This window comes from Rhinoderma darwinii, unplaced genomic scaffold (assembly GCF_050947455.1).
Source record: "Rhinoderma darwinii isolate aRhiDar2 unplaced genomic scaffold, aRhiDar2.hap1 Scaffold_540, whole genome shotgun sequence".
NCBI classification, from domain to species: Eukaryota; Metazoa; Chordata; class Amphibia; order Anura; family Rhinodermatidae; genus Rhinoderma; species Rhinoderma darwinii.
In genome coordinates, this window is record NW_027464090.1 from 9,931 (window position 1) to 37,853 (window position 27,923).

The 27,923-nt window shown below is 44.6% G+C and overlaps 1 protein-coding gene across 1 annotated transcript; it reads left to right on the plus strand.

Moving 5' to 3' along the window:
* Positions 1-27,923, plus strand: LOC142722924 (ephrin type-A receptor 8-like). Its single transcript, XM_075848912.1, has 14 exons — positions 1-187; positions 1,500-1,835; positions 5,631-5,755; positions 6,646-6,808; positions 11,736-11,832; positions 12,656-12,723; positions 13,408-13,533; positions 13,858-14,043; positions 15,690-15,751; positions 15,958-16,167; positions 20,659-20,808; positions 21,753-21,943; positions 23,379-23,534; positions 24,852-27,923. The coding sequence occupies exons 1-14, from the start codon at positions 1-3 to the stop codon at positions 24,964-24,966; spliced, it is 2,172 nt and encodes a 723-aa protein (XP_075705027.1). The 3' UTR covers positions 24,967-27,923.

Sequence of the window (27,923 nt, forward strand, 5' to 3'; positions counted from 1 at the left end):
ATGTGGACTTGGCCTTTGTTTTATTTTGCAGCCTGTGATCTTGGATACTACAAGTCGTCACCTGGAGACCAGCTATGCTCAAAGTGCCCACCATTTAGTCTTTCGGACACCTTGGCCTCCCAGATTTGTGAATGTGATACCAACTATTACCGCTGCTCCACCGATCCCCCCTCTACGGCCTGCACACGTGAGTCTAATACCAGAACTCCTTACACGAGGCACATCAGGAAGGGGTGAGGCGGCCGTTCTGCGGAGAACTTTGTATTCTCTATAGTACGGCTGCTGGGTAGGGAATCGTCGGGGTTTCAGCATCTTTAGCTTCAAGTTCTTCAGTTCTTAAAGCAAAACACAACCAGAAATGGGATCTGAGAAGGTTTGGTTACTGGACAGAAGAGGAGACCTCCAGATAAGTAGTGCCATGTGCCCTCGTCCCACCTGAAACTAAGAGGTCCTTCATTGAATCTCTCCCCGGTATAACCACACGTGATAATATTAAGGCTTACACTTCAAGGACGCGGCCCATGCAGCTGCTATAGGGATTCGGGGGGGGGGGGAGATCAAGTTTCCCCAAGATGTAGGAGGAACTATCGGGGCTTTCCCTCTACCCAGATTCTGCCACATTAGAGGAAATGAGTCCAGGAGAGGCGTCCGCCAACCCTACAAAGAAGCAGTCATGAGTGGCTGTTGGGTGAACGTGGGACTCTCCACCTCAGATGGGACAATGTGGAGCCAACGTATGGAAAGCCCATTCTCCTCTATATCCGCACTGCATGATCTCTAGTTGCCACATGTCCTAAATATTCTAAAATCGAGGCCAGAAATGAGAACGTAGTGAACTTGTAGCATTTATATGGGCACAGCGGGGTTAGGGACTCTGTGACATCTTTATACAAGTGGCGTAATTATTGCATGTACGTGAAGATGTAGTAATGGTGGAAATGCTGTAGACCTCCGTGTAACGGATCCGTCCCCATATAATGACGCTATTACAAAGCCCAGACACGTGTGCCCATCAGCCTGTGACCCATGCCCTGCAGTCCCAGACATCACCCAGATACTCCCATGTAAAAAACATCTACCGCAGGGGTGTACTTTTTTTGTGGGATCGGGTGGGATGGAAGGACCGTCTACTACACTATTCCATACCTTTTTATTGCAATATACTCACACACTGTATACCGGACAGACTGAGGCCACCATGGAGCCCTATAGACACATTTAGTGTTCACGTTAAGACCTTTCCCGCTGTGTAAGCGAAACGTAGGGAGAAACGTGATGTGAACAGGGCTTTATATGTCAGCCGTGGGGGGCACATTGCATCAATAGGGAGTGACTGGAATATGAAGAGACATAAAACCACTCAGATTATTCATAAGATATTAACAATCCCATGGACAGGACGATACTGCCCCCTACATATGGACCCCTCACATGAAGCATTACTGCTGGATAATCCTCAGGGGTTGTGTGTAATCTTAACCCTGTGTTTTCCCTGCTAGGTCCCCCTTCTGCTCCAATCAATCTGATCTCCAGTGTTAATGGCACCACCATAACCTTAGATTGGAGCCCACCGAGGGATACAGGTGGGCGCAGAGATGTTACGTACAATGTCATTTGCCGGCGCTGTGCTTGGGATGCGGGTCAATGTGAGCCTTGTGGGGGAGGTGTGCGATACACCCCCCAGCAGATGAGCCTCGCAAAGACCTCACTTACAGTGGCAAATCTCCAAGCCCACATGAACTACACCTTCTGGGTGGAGGCCGTCAACGGGGTGTCCGACTTTAGCTTGGAGCAACGGATGTTCTCAACTGTGAATATAACCACGAACCAGGCAGGTAGGAACCGACGCAAAACTTGTGAGTTCTTCAACTGCGGCCATGATGTTCTGCGGTGTCACCGTGTAAGAATCATTAGTATCATCATCATCCTCAGTGGTGCTCGTCTAAATACCAAGATGACTTTATGCTTTTACATTGATACACTGATCAGCCAAAACATTAAAACCACCAGCCTAATATTGTGTAGTCGCCCTCGTGCCCCCGCACAGCCCTGACCCGTCGTCATGTACTCCACAAGACGTCTGGAGGTTCCAGTGGTCTCGTGGTCTCTGGTAGCTGATCCTGTAAGGTGTGGGGTCCGGCCTCCTCAGATCGGACGTTTCTCCAGCACATCCCACAGATAATTGGTCGGACTGAGATCTGGGGAATTTGGAGACGTCTTTGTCATGTTCCTCATCATTCCTGGACAATGTTTGCAGTACGGCGGGGGCGTTATCCTGCAGTGTGGCGGGGGCGTTATCCTGCAGTGTGGCGGGGGCATTATCCTGCAGTACGGCGGGGGCGTTATCCTGCAGTGTGGCGGGGACATTATCCTGCAGTGTGGAGGGGGCGTTATCCTGCAGCGTGGCGGGGGCGTTATCCTGCAGCGTGGCGGGGGCGTTATCCTGCAGTGTGGCGGGGGCATTATCCTGCAGCGTGGCGGGGGCGTTATCCTGCAGCGTCGCGGGGGCGTTATCCTGCAGTGTGGCGGGGGCATTATCTCGCAGTGTGGAGGGGGCGTTATCCTGCAGTACGGCGGGGGCGTTATCCTGCAGTGTGGCGGGGGCATTATCCTGCAGTACGGCGGGGGCGTTATCCTGCAGTGCGGCGGGGGCGTTATCCCGTAGTGTGGCGGGGGCGTTATCCCGTAGTGTGGCGGGGGCATTATCTCGCAGTGTGGAGGGGGCGTTATCCTGCAGTACGGCGGGGGCGTTATCCCTTAGTGTGGTGGTGGCGTTATCCTGTAGTGTGGCGGGGGCGTTATCCCGCAGTGTGGAGGGGGCGTTATCCTGCAGTGTGGAGGGGGCGTTATCCTGCAGTGTGGCGGGGGCGTTATCCTGCAGTGCGGCGGGGGCGTTATCCTGCAGTGTGGCGGGGGCGTTATCCTGCAGTGTGGAGGGGGCGTTATCCTGCAGTGTGGCGGGGGCGTTATCCTGCAGCGTGGCGGGGGCGTTATCCTGCAGTGTGGCGGGGGCGTTATCCTGCAGTACGGCGGGGCGTTATCCTGCAGTGTGGCGGGGGCGTTATCCCTTAGTGTGGCGGGGGCGTTATCCTGTAGTGTGGCGGGGGCGTTATCCCGCAGTGTGGAGGGGGCGTTATCCTGCAGTGTGGAGGGGGCGTTATCCTGCAGTGTGGCGGGGGCGTTATCCTGCAGTGCGGCGGGGGCGTTATCCTGCAGTGTGGCGGGGGCGTTATCCTGCAGTGTGGAGGGGGCGTTATCCTGCAGTGTGGCGGGGGCGTTATCCTGCAGCGTGGCGGGGGCGTTATCCTGCAGTGCGGCGGGGGCGTTATCCCGCAGTGTGGTGGGGGCGTTATCCTGCAGTGTGGTGGGGGCGTTATCCTGCAGTGTGGTGGGGGCATTACACCCCACAAGACCGGGAACATCCTAAAAGACCGGGAGAACCCCATAAGACCCGTTGTTCTGGAAATGACACAGTCATCTGGACATCACAATTTGGTCCGTGTCTTAGGGTCCTTTTACATGGGTCAATTTGGGCCCTAAAAACTATTACCAATTAACGAGATATCTCATTGATCGGCGCTCGTTTGCTCGTTTCACAAGGAGCTACGATCAGTAATGTATGGGGACCGGTTACCACGACCGCTTGTCACCATCCATCTCCATCATGTCAGGAGCAGGTCGTTGTTTACACAGGGAGAAGATGCGTTGCCGACAACGATGATATTTTGTGCTGCATGAACGATTCGATCAGTTGATGAACGCTCGTTTGGCTCGATCATTGGCCCATGTAAAAGTGTTTTTAGTCACTCAGATCATCACTTTTCCTGCTTCCAGCATCAACTTCAAGAACTGGCTGTTCACTTTGTGCCCGATATATATACCACCCCCTGATGGGTGCCTTGTAACAAGACAACCAATGTTATTCACTTCCCCAGTCAGTGCTTTTCATGTTCTGGGTTATCAGTGTGTAGGTTGCTAAGTTTGAAGCACACACATCAATTCCGGGGACTTCATTGTGTCTGAAATGGTCGTTTATTCGGAACTAAGAGTAAAAATTCAAAGAAATATATTTATGTGATAATGAGGAGTTAAAACATCCAAATAGGGAACATTACCAGAACCCCCATTTATTAAGTGTGGTCAGTCAGAGCCTACAAGAGGCCTTCAAAAACACTAGGAAGACATACCACTGAAAACAGAAGAAAAGGCTAATAGAGAGAAGGAGAGAACCTCAAGATCTAAGCATTCAAAGTCTAGAAAAGTAGGTGATACTATAGACCTAAACGCCAGAACAGAACACAAGCCCTAAAATCATGATTATTAACAAGGATAGAAAGTTCTTACATAAGAAAGGAAATACTAATAATGAGTTTCTTTAAATAATGAAGATGTAATAAAGGGCAAGGAGTCATGGAAAGAGAGGAGTGTCTGAGGGAGTGGAGTCTTGGAAAGAGAGGAGTGTCTGAGGGAGAGGAGTCATGGAAGAAGAGAATGGTCTGAGGGGGAGGAGTCATCGAAGGAGAGGAGTGTCTAAGAAAGAGAAGACTTAGAAGAAGAGGAGTGTCTGATGGAGAGGAGTCATGGAAAAAGAGTAGTGTCTGAGGGAGAGGAGTCTTGTAAAAAGAGTAGTGTCTGAGGGAGAGGAGTCATGGAAGGAGAGTAGTGTCTGAGGGACAGGAGTCTTGGAAATAGAGTAGTATCTGAGGGAGAGGAGTCATGGAAGAAGAGTAGTATCTGAGGGAGAGGAGTCATGGAAGAAGAGTAGTGTCTGAGGGAGAGAAGTCATGGAAGGAAAGGAAAGGAAAGGAAAGGAGAGAAGTCATGGAAGGAGAGGAGTGTCTGAGGGAGAGAAGTCATAGAAGAAAAGTGTCTGAGGGACAGGAGTCATAGAAGAAGAAGAGTGTCTGAGGAAGATAAGTCATGAAAGGAGAGGAGTGTCTGAGGGAGAGGAGTCATGGAAGGAGAGGAGTGTCTGAGGAAGAGGAGTCATGGAAGGAGAGGAGTGTCTGAGGGAGACAAGACATGGAAGAAGAGGAGTGTTAGAGGAAGAGAAGTCAGAGAAGAAAAGGAGTGTCTGAGGGAGAGGAGTCATGGAAGGAGAGGAGTGTCTGAGGGAGAAAAGTCATGGAAGAAGAGAAGTGTCTGAGGGAGAGAAGTCATTGAAGGAGAGAAGTGTCTGAGGAAGAGGAGTCATGGAAGAAGAGAAGTGTCTTAGGGAGAGAAGTCATGGAAGAAGAGAAGTGTCTGAGGGAGAGGAGTCTTAGAATGATAGAAGTTATGGATGTAAAGGCGTCATGGAAGAAGGGGAGTGTCTAATGGAGAGGAGTCATAAAAGGAGAGGAGTGTCTGAGGGAGGGAAGTCATGGAAGGAGAGTAGTTTCTGAGGAAGAGACATTATGGAAGGAGAGGAGTGTCTGAGGGAGACGAGTTATGGAATGATAGAACTCATGGAGAGAGAGATGCCATTGAGCAGCAGAATCAGAAGAGAGAGGAGATTATTGGAAGGTGTGACCAAGAGTCATTGAGGGCAAATAGTCATTGTCAATGAAGTGATTATATAATAAATCCACAAGGCACTTTATGTAGTAGAGTAAATGAATGTTCCTATAAAAGCATCTGTCATCTGTCAGCCCCTTCTCAGGTTGTGGTCATTCGTAAAGAGAAGACGGCTGAGAATAGCGTTACCCTGATATGGCAAGAACCCGACCAGCCCAACGGCATCATCTTGGAATATGAGATCAAATACTTTGAGAAGGTGACTAGTTCCAGCTGTTCATTACTCTATAGATACGTTAAGCAGTTTTTGACATATTTACTCGACATTTTATACCCCATCCTACGGCTGATTCAGTGATAGATTCTTACAGGGGACTGGATGCAGCTCTTGCAAATCATAATATTACAAGTTTTAGTTGCTAGAATACCGGATTTGGTAATTGATCCGGGGATTTATTTTGATTGACAAATTTGTAGTCGGGAAGGAATTTTTCCCCTAAGATGAGGACTTGTCTTCTCCCAGGAGCAGAGGCTGAACTGCATGGACTGATGTCTCTTCTCAGTCGTCCATCCTCTGTTACTTTATATTATTTACAAACATGAGCATGGACATTGACTGGGGATACCAGCGCCCATGCCCAATAGCTTGTTGGCAGCTTCCCATAGCCAGATACACGTTCTACTATTTCTTAGCTGTCATTTCATTAATTGCCAAATGTTCTTATTTCAGCTTCCATAATCCAAAATGGGGGAAATATGACATAGAATAGAAAATGTGTTCATTTGAGAAACATTAGGTAGACCCGGAGCGCACCTTGCCTGCGCCATTGTGTAGTATACAGGTGGTAAGCGTGGAGTAGAGAAATGCTGTAATTATATGAGGTGGAGTGTGATCCTCGGTTGTGGGACAGAGGATCGTCCTCGCCATCTGTGGTCTGCAAATAGTCCTCCAGTAGTCCTGATGTATCCAAGGTCGTGCTGGTAAAGTCATTACAATTAGAAACAGAACTGGCAGACCAGTGCAGGACTGTTGACATGTTCTACCTGAAGAGGTGACGGACACAGTGGTGGTTGAGTGGCCGGGAATCTTCCCCGCATTATGTGCATCGTGTTTTATAATCATGACAATGATTGGATTTTGACTCCCAGGACAAGGAAATGCAGAGCTATTCTACACTCAAGGCTAAGGACACGCGAGCTGTGGTGACCGGACTCCAGCCCTCCACTCGCTATGTCTTCCAGGTCAGGGCTCGGACTTCAGCTGGATGTGGCAGGTTTAGCCAAACTGTAGAGGTGGAGACGAGTAAAGGAAGTAAGTAACTGTTCAGACTGGGACATAAACGTTAAATCACATGCTACATGATGTACATTATTGACTGTAAGGTACAGGTATATACAGCTTAGATATAGAAGTATTCCAACACTAGACCGGTATGTGTGTTATCCCCATAATAATCTTCTCAGTATTATATCATATCTATCCTGTCCTGAGCTCTGCCCCTCTGATATACTGTAACATGCTGATATATGATCATTATACCTCATATCTGTCCTGTCCTGAGCTCTGCCCCTCTGATATACTGTAACATGCTGATATATGATCATTATACTTCATATCTGCCCTGTCCTGAGCTCTGCCCCTCTGATATACTGTAACATGCTGATATATGATCATTATACTCCATATCTGCCCTGTCCTGAGCTCTGCCCCTCTGATATACTGTAACATGCTGATATATGATCATTATACTCCATATCTATCCTGTCCTGAGCTCTGCTCCTCTAATATACTGTAACATGCTGATATATGATCATTATACCTCATATCTGTCCTGTCCTGAGCTCTGTTCCTCTGATATACTGTAACATGCGGATATATGATCATTATACTCCATATCTGTCCTGTCCTGAGCTCTGCCCCTCTGATATACTGTAACATGCTGATATATGATCATTATACTCCATATCTGTCCTGTCCTGAGCTCTGCTCCTCTGATATACTGTAACATGCTGATATATGATCATTATACCTCATATCTGCCCTGTCCTGAGCTCTGCTCCTCTGATATACTGTAACATGCTGATATATGATCATTATACTTCATATCTGTCCTGTACTGAGCTCTGCCCCTCTGATATACTGTAACCTGCTGATATATGATCATTATACTCCATATCTGTCCTGTCCTGAGCTCTGCTCCTCTGATATACTGTAACATGCTGATATATGATCATTATACTTCATATCTGTCCTGTCCTGATCTCTGCCCCTCTGATATACTGTAACATGCTGATATATGATCATTATACTCCATATCTGTCCTGTCCTGAGCTCTGCTCCTCTGATATACTGTAACATGCGGATATATGATCATTATACTTCATATCTGTCCTGTCCTGAGCTCTGCCCCTCTGATATACTGTAACATGCTGATATATGATAATTATACTTCATATCTGCCCTGTCCTGAGCTCTGCCCCTCTGATATACTGTAACATGCTGATATATGATCATTATACTTCATATCTGCCCTGTCCTGAGCTCTGCTCCTCTGATATACTGTAACATGCTGATATATGATCATTATACTTCATATCTGTCCTGTACTGAGCTCTGCCCCTCTGATATACTGTAACCTGCTGATATATGATCATTATACTCCATATCTGTCCTGTCCTGAGCTCTGCTCCTCTGATATACTGTAACATGCTGATATATGATCATTATACTTCATATCTGTCCTGTCCTGATCTCTGCTCCTCTGATATACTGTAACATGCGGATATATGATCATTATACTCCATATCTGTCCTGTCCTGAGCTCTGCCCCTCTGATATACTGTAACATGCTGATATATGATCATTATACTCCATATCTGTCCTGTCCTGAGCTCTGCTCCTCTGATATACTGTAACATGCTGATATATGATCAATATACTTCATATCTGTCCTGTACTGAGCTCTGCCCCTCTGATATACTGTAACCTGCTGATATATGATCATTATACTCCATATCTGTCCTGTCCTGAGCTCTGCTCCTCTGATATACTGTAACATGCTGATATATGATCAATATACTTCATATCTGTCCTGTACTGAGCTCTGCCCCTCTGATATACTGTAACCTGCTGATATATGATCATTATACTCCATATCTGTCCTGTCCTGAGCTCTGCTCCTCTGATATACTGTAACATGCTGATATATGATCATTATACTTCATATCTGTCCTGTCCTGATCTCTGCCCCTCTGATATACTGTAACATGCTGATATATGATCATTATACTCCATATCTGTCCTGTCCTGAGCTCTGCTCCTCTGATATACTGTAACATGCGGATATATGATCATTATACTTCATATCTGTCCTGTCCTGAGCTCTGCCCCTCTGATATACTGTAACATGCATATATATGATCATTATACTTCATATCTGCCCTGTCCTGAGCTCTGCTCCTCTGATATACCGTAACATGCTGATATATGATCATTATACTTCATATCTGTCCTGTACTGAGCTCTGCCCCTCTGATATACTGTAACATGCATATATATGATCATTATACTTCATATCTGCCCTGTCCTGAGCTCTGCCCCTCTGATATACTGTAACATGCATATATATGATCATTATACTTCATATCTGCCCTGTCCTGAGCTCTGCTCCTCTGATATACCGTAACATGCTGATATATGATCATTATACTTCATATCTGTCCTGTCCTGAGCTCTGCCCCTCTGATATACTGTAACATGCTGATATATGATCATTATACTCCATATCTGTCCTGTCCTGAGCTCTGCTCCTCTGATATACTGTAACATGCTGATATATGATCATTATACTTCATATCTGTCCTGTCCTGATCTCTGCTCCTCTGATATACTGTAACATGCTGATATATGATCATTATACTCCATATCTGTCCTGTCCTGAGCTCTGCTCCTCTGATATACTGTAACATGCTGATATATGATCATTATACTTCATATCTGTCCTGTCCTGATCTCTGCTCCTCTGATATACTGTAACATGCTGATATATGATCATTATACTCCATATCTGCCCTGTCCTGAGCTCTGCCCCTCTGATATACTGTAACATGCTGATATATGATCATTATACTCCATATCTGCCCTGTCCTGAGCTCTGCTCCTCTGATATACTGTAACATGCTGATATATGATCATTATACTCCATATCTATCCTGTCCTGAGCTCTGCCCCTCTGATATACTGTAACATGCTGATATATGATCATTATACCTCATATCTGTCCTGTCCTGAGCTCTGCTCCTCTGATATACTGTAACATGCGGATATATGATCATTATACTTCATATCTGTCCTGTCCTGAGCTCTGCTCCTCTGATATACTGTAACATGCTGATATATGATCATTATACTCCATATCTGTCCTGTCCTGAGCTCTGCTCCTCTGATATACTGTAACATGCTGATATATGATCATTATACCTCATATCTGTCCTGTCCTGAGCTCTGCTCCTCTGATATACTGTAACATGCTGATATATGATCATTATACTCCATATCTGCCCTGTCCTGAGCTCTGCCCCTCTGATATACTGTAACATGCTGATATATGATCATTATACCTCATATCTGTCCTGTCCTGAGCTCTGCTCCTCTGATATACTGTAACATGCTGATATATGATAATTATACTCCATATCTGTCCTGTCCTGATCTCTGCTCCTCTGATATACTGTAACATGCTGATATATGATCATTATACTCCATATCTGTCCTGTCCTGAGCTCTGCTCCTCTGATATACTGTAACATGCTGATATATGATCATTATACTCCATATCTGTCCTGTCCTGAGCTCTGCTCCTCTGATATACTGTAACATGCTGATATATGATCATTATACTTCATATCTGTCCTGTCCTGAGCTCTGCTCCTCTGATATACTGTAACATGCTGATATATGATCATTATACTCCATATCTGTCCTGTCCTGAGCTCTGCTCCTCTGATATACTGTAACATGCTAATATATCATCATTATGCTCCATATCTGCCCTGTCCTGAGCTCTGCTCCTCTGATATACTGTAACATGCTGATATATGATCATTATACTCCATATCTGCCCTGTCCTGAGCTCTGCCCCTCTGATATACTGTAACATGCTGATATATGATCATTATACTTCATATCTGTCCTGTCCTGGGCTCTGCCCCTCTGATATACTGTAACATGCTGATATATGATCATTATACTTCATATCTGCCCTGTCCTGAGCTCTGCCCCTCTGATATACTGTAACATGCTGATATATGATCATTATACTTCATATCTGCCCTGTCCTGAGCTCTGCCCCTCTGATATACTGTAACATGCTGATATATGATCATTATACTCCATATCTGTCCTGTCCTGAGCTCTGCCCCTCTGATATACTGTAACATGCTGATATATGATCATTATACTTCATATCTGTCCTGTCCTGAGCTCTGCTCCTCTGATATACTGTAACATGCTGATATATGATCATTATACTTCATATCTGTCCTGTCCTGAGCTCTGCTCCTCTGATATACTGTAACATGCTGATATATGATCATTATACTTCATATCTGTCCTGTCCTGAGCTCTGCCCCTCTGATATACTGTAACATGCTGATATATGATCATTATACTCCATATCTGTCCTGTCCTGAGCTCTGCTCCTCTGATATACTGTAACATGCTGATATATGATCAATATACTTCATATCTGTCCTGTACTGAGCTCTGCCCCTCTGATATACTGTAACCTGCTGATATATGATCATTATACTTCATATCTGTCCTGTCCTGAGCTCTGCTCCTCTGATATACTGTAACATGCCGATATATGATCATTATACTCCATATCTGTCCTGTCCTGAGCTCTGCCCCTCTGATATACTGTAACATGCTGATATATGATCATTATACTCCATATCTGTCCTGTCCTGAGCTCTGCTCCTCTGATATACTGTAACATGCTGATATATGATCATTATACCTCATATCTGTCCTGTCCTGAGCTCTGCCCCTCTGATATACTGTAACATGCTGATATATGATCATTATACTTCATATCTGTCCTGTCTTGAGCTCTGCCCCTCTGATATACTGTAACATGCTGATAATATCTGAGATACTGTATACTGTGTACATTGTGTAGCTGATGTTGAAGTTTAGTACTTTAGCTATAAGTTGTTGTCTATTTGTTTTGTCTTAGTGGCCCTCAGATACGACACCATGACAATTGTTTGGATTTGTTTGACATTAATTTCCGGACTCATTGTTCTCCTCACTGTGATAATCTGCAAGAAAAGGTGAGATAGTGAACTATGAGTTTTCTTGTATGTTTTCTGGTGACTGCTCATTATTTTCAGCTTTTATCTCTATCTGCTTTCTATTTAATATACTTATGAGCTTTTTTGAGTGTTTTTACATCTGTCTCCTATCGTTGTGTGCTGTCATATCTGCCATAAATTTTGGGATGCTGTCACATCTGTCATTTATCTTTGGGGGCTGTCTCATCTGTCTCCTGTCCTCGGGGACTGTCTCATCTGTCTCCTATCCTTGGGGGCTGTCTCATCTGTTTCCTGTCCTCTGGGGCTGTCTCATCTGTCTCCTGTCCTTGGGGGCTGTCTCATCTGTCTCCTATGTTCGGGGGCTGTCTTATCTATTTCCTATCTTCTGGGGCTGTCTCATCTGTCTCCTATCTTTGGGAGCTGTCTCATCTGTCTCCTGTCCTTGGGGGCTGTCTCATCTGTCTCCTGTCCTTGGGGGCTGTCTCATCTGTCTCCTGTCCTTGGGGGCTGTCTCATCTGTCTCCTGTCCTTGGGGGCTGTCTCATCTGTCTCCTGTCCTTGGGGGCTGTCTCATCTGTCTCCTGTCTTTGTGGGCTGTCTCACCTGTCTCCTGTACTCGGTGGCTGTCTCACCTGTCTCCTATCTTCTGGGGCTGTCTTATCTGTCTCCTGTCTTTGAGCACTGTCTCATCTATACCCTGTCCTTGGGGGCTGTCTCATCTGTCTCCTATGTTCGGGGGCTGTCTCATCTATTTCCTGTCCTCGGGGGCTGTCTCGTCTGTCTTAGGTCCTCGGGGGCTGTCTCATCTGTCTCTTATTTTGTGTCTTTTTCCATCCTGCAGACACTGTGGATACAGCAAGGCTTTCCAGGACTCTGATGAGGAGAAAATGCATTATCAGAATGGACAGAGTAAGTTGAAGTCATGATCAGGAGGAGCAGGAGATGAGAGATGATCAGAAGGAGCAGGAGATGAGAGATGATCAGGAGGAGCAGGAGATGAGAGATGATCAGGTGGAGCAGGAGATGAGAGATGATCAGGAGATGAGAGATGATCAGGAGGAGCAGGAGATGAGAGATGATCAGGAGATGAAAGATGATCAGGAGATGAGAGATGATCAGGAGGAGCAGGAGATGATCAGGAGGAGCAGGAGATGAGAGATGATCAGGAGATGAAAGATGATCAGGAGATGAGAGATGATCAGGCGGAGCAGGAGATGATCAGGAGGAGCAGGAGATGAGAGATGATCAGGAGGAGCAGGAGATCTGTTCATGTCATTGTTGCCTTTAATGCTGGAACTTATTATCCTGCTGAGGAATTATAAGCAAAAGAGGAATTAATGTTTCTCCACTTCTGCTGTAATTTCTAGAACAAGATAGAAAAATGCTTTGAAATGAAATTCACGCCGGTTTGTACCGTGATATTAATGGGTCGAGGAGGAATTGGGACAATTAAAACGTTATTACAACTCCAGGTTTCTGAGGTCTCGGAGGAAGGGAACAATGGTGGCTGCTGGGTGGAGTAGTTGACTTCCTAACACTTAGATAAAGGGATCGGCTTTTGTGATGGGCTCTCGAGTCGTCTTTGTCTTACAGTCACCTTGGCGGAGTCTAAGGTCTATGTTGACCCCCACACGTATGAGGATCCCTGCCAGGCTGTCCGGGATTTTGCTAGAGAGATCGAAGCTTCTAGGATCAAGATTGAAAAGATAATTGGTTCTGGTTTGTATCATTTTGAACCTAATAAGTGACTTCCCGAGTTCACCTAAAACCATAATCCCTAAAGAAAGTTTCCATGCGTCCGTCATCCTCCGAGAGAACGTGTCAGTGGTGACCACCTCATGAATGACCGTAATGAAAGATTCACGCCTCTTCTCCGTCCCCGTCGGTAATACTCACATTAGATCTGTTGTCCGTGATCCTTTATAGTCACATGATGTTTGGGTCCGGGTGGATTGTCTCCGTCCACTTGACCTTCCCAGATCTCTGCTGCCTGTCCTGTCTCATATCAACATCATGGGCCATGTCTCTTCTCGGTCTTTCTAGGGGAGTTTGGAGAAGTTTGCTATGGTCGCTTAAAGATACCTGGGAAACGTGAGGTCCCTGTCGCAATCAAGACCCTAAAAGTCGGCTATAATGAGAAGCAGAGACGAGACTTCCTCAGCGAGGCCAGCATCATGGCCCAGTTTGACCACCCAAATGTCATTCATTTGGAGGGTGTGGTGACCAGGAGTAAGTAACACAATGTTATTCCTGCCATGTTTTATTGATGAGAATAATGTGGGAGTCATATATTGAAATGGGAAATAGCAGAATGATATCTGGATATAATAGGGTAATATTGGGACGTGACAACGGGAGACCTTCAGGATGTTGCTACACTATAATGAGAAAAGTATGTGACCCCTCCACATTCCACCTCCAAGAGCTTTTATGACATCCCATTATAAATCCATAGACATTAACATGGAGTTCCCCCCCCCCCCAATTGCTTCCACTATTCGGGGGTTTTCTACAAGACTTTGGGGTCTGTGGGAATTTTGGCCCCTTCATCCAGTAGATCATTTGTGAGGTCAGACACTGATGTTGGAGGAGGGGGCCGGGCTCAGAATCTCAATTCTAGTTCACCCCCAAAGGTGTTGGATGGGGTTGAGGTCAGGACTCTGTGCGGCCAGTCAATTTCCTCCACCCCAAATTCCCCCAACCAACCAGCCAGCCAACCAACCAACCAACCAACCAACCAGCCCACAAACCAACCAACCAACCAGCACACCAACCAACCAACCAGCCAACCAACCAACCAGCCTTGTCTTTAAGACTGAACCCCAAACTGTTCCCACAAAGTTGGAAATGACTATTGTTGAGAATGTCTCGTGTGCTGAAGAATTAACCCCTCACTTGAACTAAGGGGCCGACCCCTGGAAAGCACCCGCATTACCCCTCCCCACCAAATTTTACAGCTGGCACAATGCAGACCGGCGGATAACGTTCTCCTGGCATCACCAAACCCAGACCCTTCATCAGACCCCCAGATAGAGAAGCGTCACTCCACAGAACACGTCAGATAGAGAAGCGTCACTCCGCATAACACGCTGCTCCAGAGTCCAGTGGCGGCTGCTTTACCCCCCTCTATCTGACGCTTGGCATTGTGCTGGGTGATGTTCGGCCCCCGTGCCATGAAGCTCCCGGGCACAGTGCGGATGTTAATACCAGTGAAGGTCTGCAGTTATGGAGTCAGTGTAGTTTAGGTGACTTTTCTGCACTTGCTCCTCAGCACTCGGCCCCCCACTCTGTCACTTTACGTGGTCTGCACTTCGTGGCCGAGTTGCTGCAGTTTCTTCCAGTTTACAGTAATATCAGTCACAGGTGATGGTGGAAGATCTGGGAGGAGAGACATTTCCAGAAATGACGTGTTCCCCCGGTGACGTCCTATTACAGGGGGAACACGTGGGGGTCACTGAACTCTTTACCCCAACCCGTTCTACCACTAATGTCTGTAACGTGACCGCAGGGCGAGTGCCGGATGTTATACACCGGGGAGGGGGGGGGGGGATGGGGGAAACAATGATGAGAGGGGGGCACATACTTTTCTCCATATAGTGTACCTTTTAATGGGAACTTATACAGTATAACAGAAGGCAACTTTGGTACATTGTAATGAGATATAATAATGGGGCAGGATACAACTGTATAATTCCATATGAAGAAGGTGACAGCAATAGTGTGACACGAGACCTTCATCAGGAGAGCCGTATAATCCGCCGCTCCTTACAAGTATTCAGAGCGGAGTTGCCCCTTTTCTGTCACTTATGGTCAGTTACAAGCGCTGAAATGCAGCAACCCCCATACGTTCACCTTTATCCTCTTGTGTTTTACAGGCAAATTAACGATGATTGTGACAGAATATATGGAGAATGGTTCTCTGGATACATTTCTGAGGGTACGTGGATAGTGAGAACAGCTCAGGGTAGGATTTATCATTCATTTACCTTAGTGAGGAGACCCTGGGCCTATGGCTGGACATTGATGTGTTCTGGGGCACGCTCCGGCTTATCATATTATATTATTATACAGTAGATTATTATGGTGAGAGCTGCAGGAAGATGATGTTACATGTGGAGACTGTGATACGTGTATTTATTCCAGAGTCGTGACGGCCACTTCACTATAATCCAGCTGGTCAGCATGTTAAGGGGAATTGCCTCCGGAATGAAATATCTTTCTGATTTGGGCTACGTTCACAGAGACTTAGCAGCTCGTAACATTCTAGTAAACAGCAACCTGGTGTGTAAAGTTTCAGACTTTGGATTGTCTCGGATCCTGGAGGACGACCCTGATGCCGCATACACAACGACGGTGAGATAACTACATGGGTGGCTACAAGTCGGAATGAGGAGTCAATCTGCTGCCCCTTTTGATTCTATGTGAACTGTGTATTTACTGTATATGGGGAACATATCAATTGGAAGGTTTCAGTTTTTTATTATATTAAGAAAAAGTGTAAACCAAAATGTCTCACAAGTGGTAAATACAAACCTTGAGACCGCGCCGTGGACGATCTTACAATTTCTGCCTTTTTCTAGTCTCATAGTCAGTCATTTGTGTTTAATTGTTCTCTGGTCGCATTGTTCTCTGGTCGCATTGTTCTCTGGTCGCATTGTTCTCTGGTCGCATTGTTCTCTGGTCGCATTGTTCTCTGCTCATATTGTTCTCTGCTCATATTGTTCTCTGCTCATATTGTTCTCTGCTCATATTGTTCTCTGCTCATATTGTTCTCTGCTCATATTGTTCTCTGCTCATACTGTTCTCTGATAACATTGTTCTCTGCTCATACTGTTCTCTGCTCATACTGTTCTCTGCTCATATTGTTCTCTGCTCATACTGTTCTCTGCTCATATTGTTCTCTGCTCATATTGTTCTCTGCTCATACTGTTCTCTGGTCACATTTTTCTCTGTTCGCATTTATCTCTGGTCACGTTGTTCTTGGTCACGTTGTTTTCTGGTCACGTTGTTCTCTGGTCACGTTGTTCTTGGTCATGTTGTTCACTGGTCACGTTGTTCTTGGTCACGTTGTTCTTGGTCACGTTGTTCTTGGTCACGTTGTTCTCTGGTCACGTTGTTCTCTGGTCACGTTGTTCTCTGGTCACGTTGTTCTTGGTCACGTTGTTCTCTGGTCATACTGTTTTCTGCTCATACTGTTCTCTGATAACATTGTTCTTTGGTCACGTTGTTCTCTGGTCACATTTTTCTCTGCTCATACTGTCCTCTGGTCGCATTGTTTTCTGCTCATACTGTTCTCTGGTCACAATGTTCTCTGGTCACAATGTTCTCTGGTCACATTGTTCTCTGGTCACATTGTTCTCTGGTCCCATTGTTCTCTGGTCCCATTGTTCTCTGGTCACATTGTTCTCTGCTCATACTGTTCTCTGCTCATACTGTTCTCTGGTCACATTGTTCTCTGGTCACATTGTTCTCTGGTCCCATTGTTCTCTGGTCCCATTGTTCTCTGGTCACATTGTTCTCTATTCACATTGTTCTCTGCTCATACTGTTCTCTGCTCATACTGTTCTCTGCTCATACTGTTCTCTGCTCATACTGTTCTCTGCTCATACTGTTCTCTGCTCATACTGTTCTCTGCTCATACTGTTCTCTGGTCACGTTGTTCTCTGTTCACGTTGTTCTCTGGTCATGTTGTTCTCTGGTCACATTGTTCTCAAGTCCATTGAACTCTAGTTACTTTGTTCCCTGATCAATTTTTTTTTTCCATTGTTCTCTGTTCACATTATTCTCTGGTCACATTGTTTTCTATGTCCAATATTCTCTAGTCATGTTGTTCTTAAGTCCTTTGAATTCTGGTCACTTTGTTCTCTTGTCATATTATGTTACGTTTCATTATGCTATGGTCACGTTGTTCTCTAGTCCTTTGTACTGTCATCACATTGTTCTCTGATCACGTTGTTTTCTCCAATGTTCTCTGGTCCCATTATTCTCTGGTTGCATTATTCTCTGGTCGCATTGTTCTCTGGTCGCATTGTTCTCTGCTCATACTGTTTTCTGCTCATATTGTTCTCTGCTCATATTGTTCTCTGCTCATACTGTTCTCTGCTCATACTGTTCTCTGCTCATATTGTTCTCTGCTTATACTGTTCTCTGCTCATATTGTTCTCTGCTCATACTGTTCTCTGGTCATATTGTTCTCTGGTCATATTGTTCTCTGCTCATACTGTTCTCTGCTCATACTGTTCTCTGCTCATATTGTTCTCTGCTTATACTGTTCTCTGCTCATATTGTTCTCTGCTCATACTGTTCTCTGGTCACATTTTTCTCTGTTCGCATTTTTCTCTGATCACGTTGTTCTCTGGTCACGTTGTTCTCTGGTCACGTTGTTCTCTGGTCACATTGTTCTTGGTCACGTTGTTCTCTGGTCACGTTGTTCTCTGGTCACGTTGTTCTTGGTCACGTTGTTCGTGGTCATATTGTTCTCTGCTCATACTGTTCTCTGCTCATACTGTTCTCTGCTCATATTGTTCTCTTCTCATACTGTTCTCTGGTCACATTTTTCTCTGTTCACATTTTTCTCTGGTCACGTTGTTCTCTGGTCACGTTGTTCTCTGGTCACGTTGTTCTCTGGTCACGTTGTTTGTGGTCACGTTGTTCGTGGTCACGTTGTTCTCTGGTCACGTTGTTCTTGGTCACGTTGTTCGTGGTCACGTTGTTCTCTGGTCATACTGTTTTCTGCTCATACTGTTTTCTGCTCATACTGTTCTCTGATAACATTGTTCTCTGATAACATTGTACTTTGGTCTCATTGTTCTATGGTCACGTTGTTCTCTGGTCACATTTTTCTCTGCCCATACTGTCCTCTGGTCGCATTGTTCTCTGGTCATAATTTTCTCTTGTCATATTGTTTTCTGCTCATACTGTTCTCTGGTCACAATGTTCTCTGGTCACATTGTTCTCTGGTCACATTGTTCTCTACTCATATTGTTCTCTGGTCCCATTGTTCTCTGGTCCCATTGTTCTCTGGTCACATTGTTCTCTATTCACATTGTTCTCTGCTCATACTGTTCTCTGCTCATACTGTTCTCTGGTCACGTTGTTCTCTACTCATATTGTTCTCTGGTCCCATTGTTCTCTGGTCCCATTGTTCTCTGGTCACATTGTTCTCTATTCACATTGTTCTCTGCTCATACTGTCCTCTGCTCATACTGTTCTCTGGTCACGTTGTTCTCTGGTAGCGTTGTTCTCTGCTCATACTGTTCTCTGCTCATACTGTTCTCTGCTCATACTGTTCTCTGCTCATACTGTTCTCTGCTCATACTGTTCTCTGGTCACATTGTTCTCTGGCCACACTGTTCTCTGCTCATACTGTTCTCTGCTCATACTGTTCTCTGCTCATACTGTTCTCTGCTCATACTGTTCTCTGCTCATACTGTTCTCTGCTTATACTGTTCTCTGCTCATACTGTTCTCTGCTCATACTGTTCTCTGCTCATACTGTTCTCTGCTCATACTGTTCTCTGCTTATACTGTTCTCTGCTCATACTGTTCTCTGGTCACGTTGTTCTCTTGTCATGTTGTTCTCTGGTCACATTGTTCTCAAGTCCATTGAACTCTATTTACTTTGTTCTCTGATCAATTTATTTTTTTTCATTGTTCTCTGTTCACATTATTCTCTGGTCACATTGTTTTTATGTCCAATATTCTCTAGTCATGTTGTTCTTAAGTCCTTTGAATTCTGGTCACTTTGTCATGTTACGTTTCATTATGCTATGGTCACGTTGTTCTCTAGTCCTTTGTACTGTCATCACATTGTTCTCTGATCACGTTGTTTTCTCCAATGTTCTCTGGTCCCATTATTCTCTGGTTGCATTGTGGTTTTTTTTAATCCACTGTTCTCTGGTCCATTGTACAATAGTCACATAGTTCCCTGATCTCATTGTACTCTGGTCACATTGTTCTCTATTCTATTGTTCTCTAGTCACATTGTTCTTTAGTCCATTTTTCTCTGGTTATATTGTATTCTGGCTTCATTATCCAGATTGTTCTCTAGTCCATTCTGTTCTAGTCAGATGGTTCTCTGGTCCATTGTTCTCTCTGGTGGTCACATCATTGTGCGGGGACATTGTACTCCGGTCACTGTTATCTTGTCACATTGTTTTATGGTCCCTTGCTCTCTGAACTCTTATTCTCTGATCACATTGTTCTCTGTTCACATTATGTTCTCTGGTCCATTGTTTTCTGGTCCATTTTTCTCTGATCAGTTTTGTCTATTTACATTGCATAGCACAGATATATTTATACTACAGACAGGGACAATTGGTGCTTGTTAAATATATTAGTCCTGATTTTCTACTAAGGAATCCTAACAGGACAAGGAGGAGGGAGCTGTTTTCATGGTCTGTTCGTGGTGCAAAAGGATTTCCTATAATAATACACATAGAAGATTTGATCATGTAAAGTCCAATTATAATAGTCAATCAGACATTCATATCTAGATTTGTAAGGACATCAGACGGGTGAAGATATTCAAATTGTTTCTATTTTCCAATCATATGAAAATGGTAAATGTTGTAAAGATCCAACATCGGAACCCACGACAGAGTGAATCCATTTGAGTAGGTAACAAGGATAATTCCAGGGTTCACAAAATAACTAGAGAGGTTCAAATCAACATCTCCTGCTCTGCACCTTGTAGTAGGTTTCCGGGGGACATCTTAATTGTATTTTTCCAAAAATGATAATTAAATAAATTGGAACTCAGTGCGCAGCGACTGTACAAGGCAATTTAATTTACTTCACTTTGGAAAATATGATCCAAGATGACACGACTATTGTCTCATTCTAGGGAGGAAAAATCCCTATTCGCTGGACGGCACCAGAAGCCATCACCTACCGCACGTTCTCCTCTGCTAGTGATGTGTGGAGCTACGGCGTTGTAATGTGGGAGGTCCTGGCTTACGGAGAGAGGCCCTACTGGAACATGACCAATCGAGATGTATGTATGTATGTATGTGTGTGTGTATGTGTGTGTGTGTATGTATGTGTGTGTGTATGTATGTGTGTGTGTATGTATGTGTGTGTGTATGTGTGTGTGTGTGTGTGTGTGTGTGTGTGTGTGTGTGTGTGTATGCCGCCTGTGCATGTTGTGTCCGCTGCACGAATTTAAAGAATGGGAAGGGTCTGTCAAGTTCATTGTAAACATACATTTTGTGGAAAAGGAAGTACAATAAAGGTGACAAGTAGGTGTTGGACGTGAGTGATCCAACCGTTTAGTCCTAACGTTTTAGTCAAGGTCTAGAACCGCGGCACCTTCCAAAGGTTTAGTGACATCATTATCCACAAAAACTCCACTTACAAAACCCCCTGACTCTGCGCACAGAACCAGCTCTGCATTCTTTTCCTTAAATCCATTCCTCTAGCCACCCAACTTAGCCCAGGAATGGAAACCATCTCTTCTAGCTGTTCTGGCTTCATGGATGGCGCCTCCTTCCCTGTTCTCTCCACAGCTTCTCTGTAACTCATCGTCTGTCACCGGCACAGTCCAGTATTTGAGGAGATGAGACTTTGTGGTCACTAAGACAAGAAGTGATGTCATTTAATGGACAGATGTAGACAGGAGGAGATTATGTGGAGCAGAAGAGACGTCACACTGGAAAGTGGCTGCAGTCGTGTCACGGCACGTGGAATCTGTCACATAAGTCTCATGTTTATCACTGACTATGGCAGAGACTGGGGCAATGATGAGTGTTAGGAGCACATGGACCTGAACATGATCCAATGCAGTTTTATCGTCTGACCTATTGTTATTCGTGGGGGCCCAGGAATGCCTGTGTGATTCCCTGTTTTACCATCTGCCCTTCCTCAGTGCTTAGGGGGATTGTAAGGAAATGGTAAGATGCTGCAAGAGATACTACAGCCGGTTACTTTCACTCGTTTCAGGTGATAAATTCAGTTGAAGAAGGGTATCGCCTGCCCGCACCTATGGGCTGCCCAACAGCATTACACCAACTCATGCTGGACTGCTGGCAGAGGGACCGCAATGAGAGGCCTCGCTTCTCCCTAATTGTCAGTATTCTGGACAAACTTATCCGTAACCAAGAGCACCTGAAGCTGAGCTCCACTCTCAACAGGTACAAGGGACACTGTAGAATTTCTCCTATTCACCTAAGGTAAAAATACAGAAATGAGGACAGTAAATACATTGAAAATACTTTATTATCAATCATCATACACACAGTGCAAGCTACGACACAAGACACAATAAATAGTCACCCTCATGGTACATAGCACGACAGTATAACATACAGCACAGGTGACCCTACACTATATACCACATTCCCACATACTTATATATAACAAGACCAATAAGGCTTTACAGGCAGTCATGATAGGTGGGGAGTGGGACGAATAGAGTCACAACATCAAAGCTTTATTAAAATGCGGACACATAAGTGGTGAGAGGGAAGGCGAGGTCCGGTATATATCACACCTCATGTGGTTACTGGTAGGCGAGAGTGAGGCACCTGGACCTATAGCGCAGTGTCATTGACAGTGGGGTGAAAGAGTCCACCTTAGTGCCAGACCCCGTCCCCACCTGAATCATACATGACGCTTTGTTCAGGTAATTATTTCAATACAGAATGGCTTATTGTTCAAATCAGGATTTTATATTAAATATATTTATTTTTATTTTATTTTAAGTCACTATATTTATTTCAAAAATTAATCCTGAATTCTTGTAGATTTCATACTGATCAATGAACCTCACAATAGACTGATCCTTCCTGTTCTGTAGAGATCACTTCTCAGCAGACATTATCATCACATGTAGGATTACACTGACAGGTAACAACTATATATAGAGAACACAGGATCCACCATTCATGAAATAAACTAATCCTTCCTGTTCTGTAAAGATCACTTCTCAGTAGTCATTATCATCACAGGCAGGATTACACTGACAGGTAACACCTATATATAGATAACACAGGATCCACCATTCATAATAGACTGACCCTTCCTGTTCTGTATAGATCACTCCTCAGCAGACATTATCATCACAGGCAGGATTACACTGACAGGTAACACCTATATATAGATAAAGGATCCACCATTCATAATAGACTGATCCTTCCTGTTCTGTAGAGATCACTTCTCAGCATCATCTCATTATCATCCCAGGCAGGATTATACTGACAGGTAACACCTATATATAGAGAACACTGGATCCACCATTCATAATAGACTGATCCTTCCTGTTCTGTAGTGATCACTTCTCAGCAGTTATTATTATCAAAAGCAGGATTACACTGACAGGTAACACCTATATATAGGTAACACACAACCACCATTTAGAGTACACTGATTCTTCCTGTTCTGTAGAGATCACTTCTCAGTATCAGCTCATTATCATCACAGGCAGGATTACCATTTAGCCATAAACAGAATTCCTATTTACTCTCACAGCTGAGAGTCCTTCTGCTCTGCTCTTCCTCCTCGAGTTGTGACTGGTGCATTGTACTGAAAGCAGCTCCAGAATACAACGGACTTCTTTTCTGCTTCCAGATTCACCCACCCACGACTGGACAGAGGATTGTTTGATTTTGCCAGCTGTGCTACAGTGGATGACTGGCTGGACTCTATTAAGTTGGGCCAATACAAGGACAACTTTTTAATGGGTGGATACCGCTCGCTAGGGATGGTCATGAGGATGAATATAAAGTGAGTACACGGATATGTAGTGTGGGGGCCACTTACACATGGAGTAATTACACGGAGATTCATGCAGCTTTATCATTTGCATTTACATGATAGGCTAAAATGGCATTTATCATTACAAAGTTACACGGCACTCCGTTTTTTTGTGGTGAACAAGTAGGATTCCACTCCATAAGGATATAGAATATAGGACTCGGCACTCATATATTCTGCTTTTGTAATTTCAATATATTTCAAACAATCCACAGTATAATTGAACATATGAGTGTAACAGGACGTTCATCAGATAATAATACATCTTAATATAATATGCTCTTTACCATATCGAAAAAACAATGATACAATTATCTCCTCTACTGAATGATGCGTATATGGCTCCTCTACTGAATGACGAGTATATGGCTCCTCTACTGAATGACGAGTATATGGCTCCTCTACTGAATGACGAGTATATGGCTCCTCTACTGAATGACGAGTATATGGCTCCTCTACTGAATGATGAGTATATGGCTCCTCTACTGAATGACGAGTATATGGCTCCTCTACTCAATGACGCGTATATGGCTCCTCTACTGAATGACGAGTATATGGCTCCTCTACTGAATGACGACTATATGGCTCCTCTACTGAATGACGACTATATGGCTCCTCTACTGAATGATGAGTATATGGCTCCTCTACTCAATGACGAGCATATGGCTCCGCTGGGGTTTTTATGAATGAGCGTTACTTCATACATATCGGTAATGAAAGCCCGGTTACAAGTATACAGACAAAATGTGCCCCATATCCAATGACCAGAATAAACTAACACGACGACAAACCCTACACATAAACAAGTACATGGGGGTCTTACCGGATTGATAATGGATAGACCGGACGCTGGCATATGCGACACGAGTAGCGCGAGTCTATTCTTATCCGTATCAATACATTCCCAATATGTATGAAGTAACGTTCATTGATAATAACCTCAGTGGAGCCATAATCTCGTCATTCACGGAGTGAGATAATTGGCTGTATTATTTATGTATTATTTATTCCTATCTGATGGAGGTCATGTTACACGGAGATGATATATTATACTTTGGAGTGCCGGGCTCTATATTCTATAAAATGTTGTTTAGCCCCGGAGACCCTCCGTGCTGTAATGAGATCCTGACCATATCATGGGCTTGGACACCATATGGCTGCTAGTGGTGTAGGGTGGTCTTAATTTTTCGGTGTTGAGGGCATTGACGACCATGGTTGACTAGGAGATACTGTTCATGAAGTGATATCTATGAAGACATTAATAACTTCTGGACTCTGTTTCCACAGTGACATCAGGAGACTTGGCATCTCATTAATAGGACATCAAAAGAAGATCTTAACGAGCATCCAAATCATGAGGGCTCATCTCATCAACACATTGGGACCCAGAATGCACTTGTGATGAAGTCTACCATAGGAGAAGACTGACTGTCAATAAGCCACAAGATATGGGGGGCTGAACACGGAGAAAGGACCCTCTGCTTGAGACTGGGTTCCTCAGCAGAAGTCAATTGATCAGGCATGGCACAGCAGAAGCGTAGGACAGGGCTTCCTCTATGGACTCATTCCAAGCATCTCGTTTTGGGTTTCACGTGTGCTGTGTTTACATAGATATCTCTTAGTGCTGCAGTCTTATTATAGCAATAGAACAGTGTAATATATACAGGGTACTTCTGGATACAGGGTGTAACTGGTACCTCAGCTGTGTACGGAGCTCCAATGGACAATTCTAAAGAGGTCCAAGTGACTGTCACCTGAGCTTCACAATGGTGGCCACTCAAATCCTCTACGTAATATAAAAATCCACAGACCAAAATGTTGCTTCAGGTTTAAATGGAGAAGAAATCCTAATGCTGAATCTTCACATTTATCCCCAGTGATGTGGCGTGAATGTCTATAGGTTTCCACACACATGATGAGGAAATGGTGAGGTCTTCACAAGGTGACCATGAAGAGGTCTTCATGGTGGGTGGTCCTCTCCATTGAGTGGATCTTCCATATGATACACTAAATCTACAGCTTTCTGGGGGAGCAGGGAATTCATGGTTGTTTTTTTACATGGAGCTGATTCCTCACTCGGCTGTTGGTTTCCCACTAAAGACATTGGAACTGCACATTTTTGAGGAGGTTATTTGGCCTTCTATTTAATCATTCTTCGGGATGGAGGTTTATGTTAAGCAATGGTTTGAGCACCGAGAAATCCTGGAATCGTGAAATAGAAAGATTGTCATATATTGACAGTAGCGCAGGAGGTCAGGTGGAGTATTCTTGGCATCCGGTCACCATGCGATGAGTACAGAGAGGGATAACTATTCATAGGAAGGCTATTAGTGGCTGAAGACAAGTCTTTGGACCATAGTAGCCGTACTGTGGGATCAGTTGGGGTGCTGGTCTATGAGGGATGCTGTTCCTGGAGCTCCGGTGGCATTACGGCCCTGTAGTCCACATAAAGTTGTCATTTCATGCTGTGTACAGTCAGGTTAGATATGGAATATGAAGCAATAAGCACTAGAGGGGGAGGTCTGCAATACGAAGATATATGGATGTCATCAATGGGTTGGTGATGATATCTCGACGTTTTGGTCACTAGATTGTGGGAATGACTGTGACCTGCTGGGTGGATAAGAAAAACTCTGATGAAATGTGAAAGGAACGAGCTGACACAATCAATATACAGATGAGTTCAGAGAAAGCCTCATTAGCCTGTAATTCCAGCAGAGATGTGTGGCCCGAGGCGCACACAACAAACTCCATTCAGGTAAAGGATGAACCAATGTCAGACAATCACTTTTCTCTCATTCCTGATTATCCTCCAGATGACTGGGAGATGGGGCCATGGTGTGGACCCCAGGACATCTCCTCTGATGGGGGCTCAGTAACGTGGAGCATCAATGAGGGGATTATTCATGCTGTTTAAACGCACAAAGCTGAGCCGAGTCTCCATTTATCTCTCCACACCAAAGCTGCTACTGGATGGATGGTGGGAACAAATGGCTGCGGAGCTCCTAATACTAGCGGAATACACGGGTCTCATGCTCCTCGGACACACGGCCTCCACTAAGTGACAATCAGGGGACTGAACCTTCCCGAAGGTGAAATAATAGAAACTGCTGGAGACTCCCAACAATGACTCCAAGGCAATGGACTCAATAACTCATATATCAATGATGAGATGATGTGTAAAGCGGCCTCCGTCTCTAATGTGTCTCACGTTATATCCGTGCTGCTACCAATGATGTGAATATTAAAGGGAACGTTTAGCAACTCGTGATTCAGTAGATGTCATAAAGACTAAGGATTGTAAGTTGCCGCCATATCCAACAGACAGACGATTTACCACAGAGCAGGTCGAGGACAATGAGCCGGAGGCCGCAGCTCTGGGATAGTTTTCTTCAGGTTTTTACCTTGACAAGCGCCACCACTCAGCAAACAGGGCGTTAAAAATGACCCGGAGAGGGCCGAGAATCTGGCAGAGGGCGAAGTGTTTACCCACTGGGCCCGGTGTTACCCATGTTCTTGAGTCTGGGAGATTTCTGGTGATGGACCAAACGGCCAACTCCGAGGCTGCAGACCGCCCAGATTGCCGCCTTGTGTCCACGCACACGCATGTGGTACTGGAGTGGCCCCTTCTGCACTTTATTTTATGTCTTAAGAGTTGGTTTTATTTTTTTAAATTTAGTTTAATTTCAACATACTGAACTTTAAAGATTGTAAACTAAAAAACCTGCCCATGACTGAGCGTAATGTCACAGAATGCCTTCTAATAAAGCACCGAACATGAACCTCGTATCAATGCGCCAATTGTAGAATGACCTAGAGGAACGCGCTCCCGGGTGCTGGGCGTCCTGGCTGGTGATTCTATCCGTACAGTAATGATGGGGCTCAGGATCCTTTTCATTCACTTTGATAGATTTCAGGGTGTTGATACAAGGTTTGTGTTCCGTTAGTTGATGAGCGGGGATTTGGTGACGCTCTGGAGTCGGCGCTCGATGACTTGACCTTGTGTCTTGGGTGAGGATCCAGGAGGTTTAACTTCTGTAACCTGCAGACCTCATAATGCAGCAGAATAATAATACAAAGCAGCTGCTCGCCCGTATATAAGAGAACGCAATACTCAGAACCACGACATCTGATAAGCTTGACGTTTCATTTCTCGGGATCGTCCCGTTTTCTACGCACAAGTCTCGATATCTTGTATATTGGTCATTTCTTCCTATGGAAGCTGTTTTTGTATGAACAACCTCAATGCCGTGTGCTGTTTTACTGTACATCTCCATGTGCTTCCCGGGATGGTCCTCTGTACATGTGACCCTTCATGACTTTATTGTAAATCTTCACATTGTCTCATGGGAATAAAAT

Coding starts and splice junctions, on each gene's coding strand:
- LOC142722924 (XM_075848912.1), top strand. CDS start 1: ATGTGGACTTGGCCTTTGTTTTATTTTGCAGCCTGTGATCTTGGATAC. Junction 5,756..6,645: donor AGATCAAATACTTTGAGAAG/GTGACTAGTTCC, acceptor TTTGACTCCCAG/GACAAGGAAATGCAGAGCTA. Junction 6,809..11,735: donor GGTGGAGACGAGTAAAGGAA/GTAAGTAACTGT, acceptor GTTTTGTCTTAG/TGGCCCTCAGATACGACACC.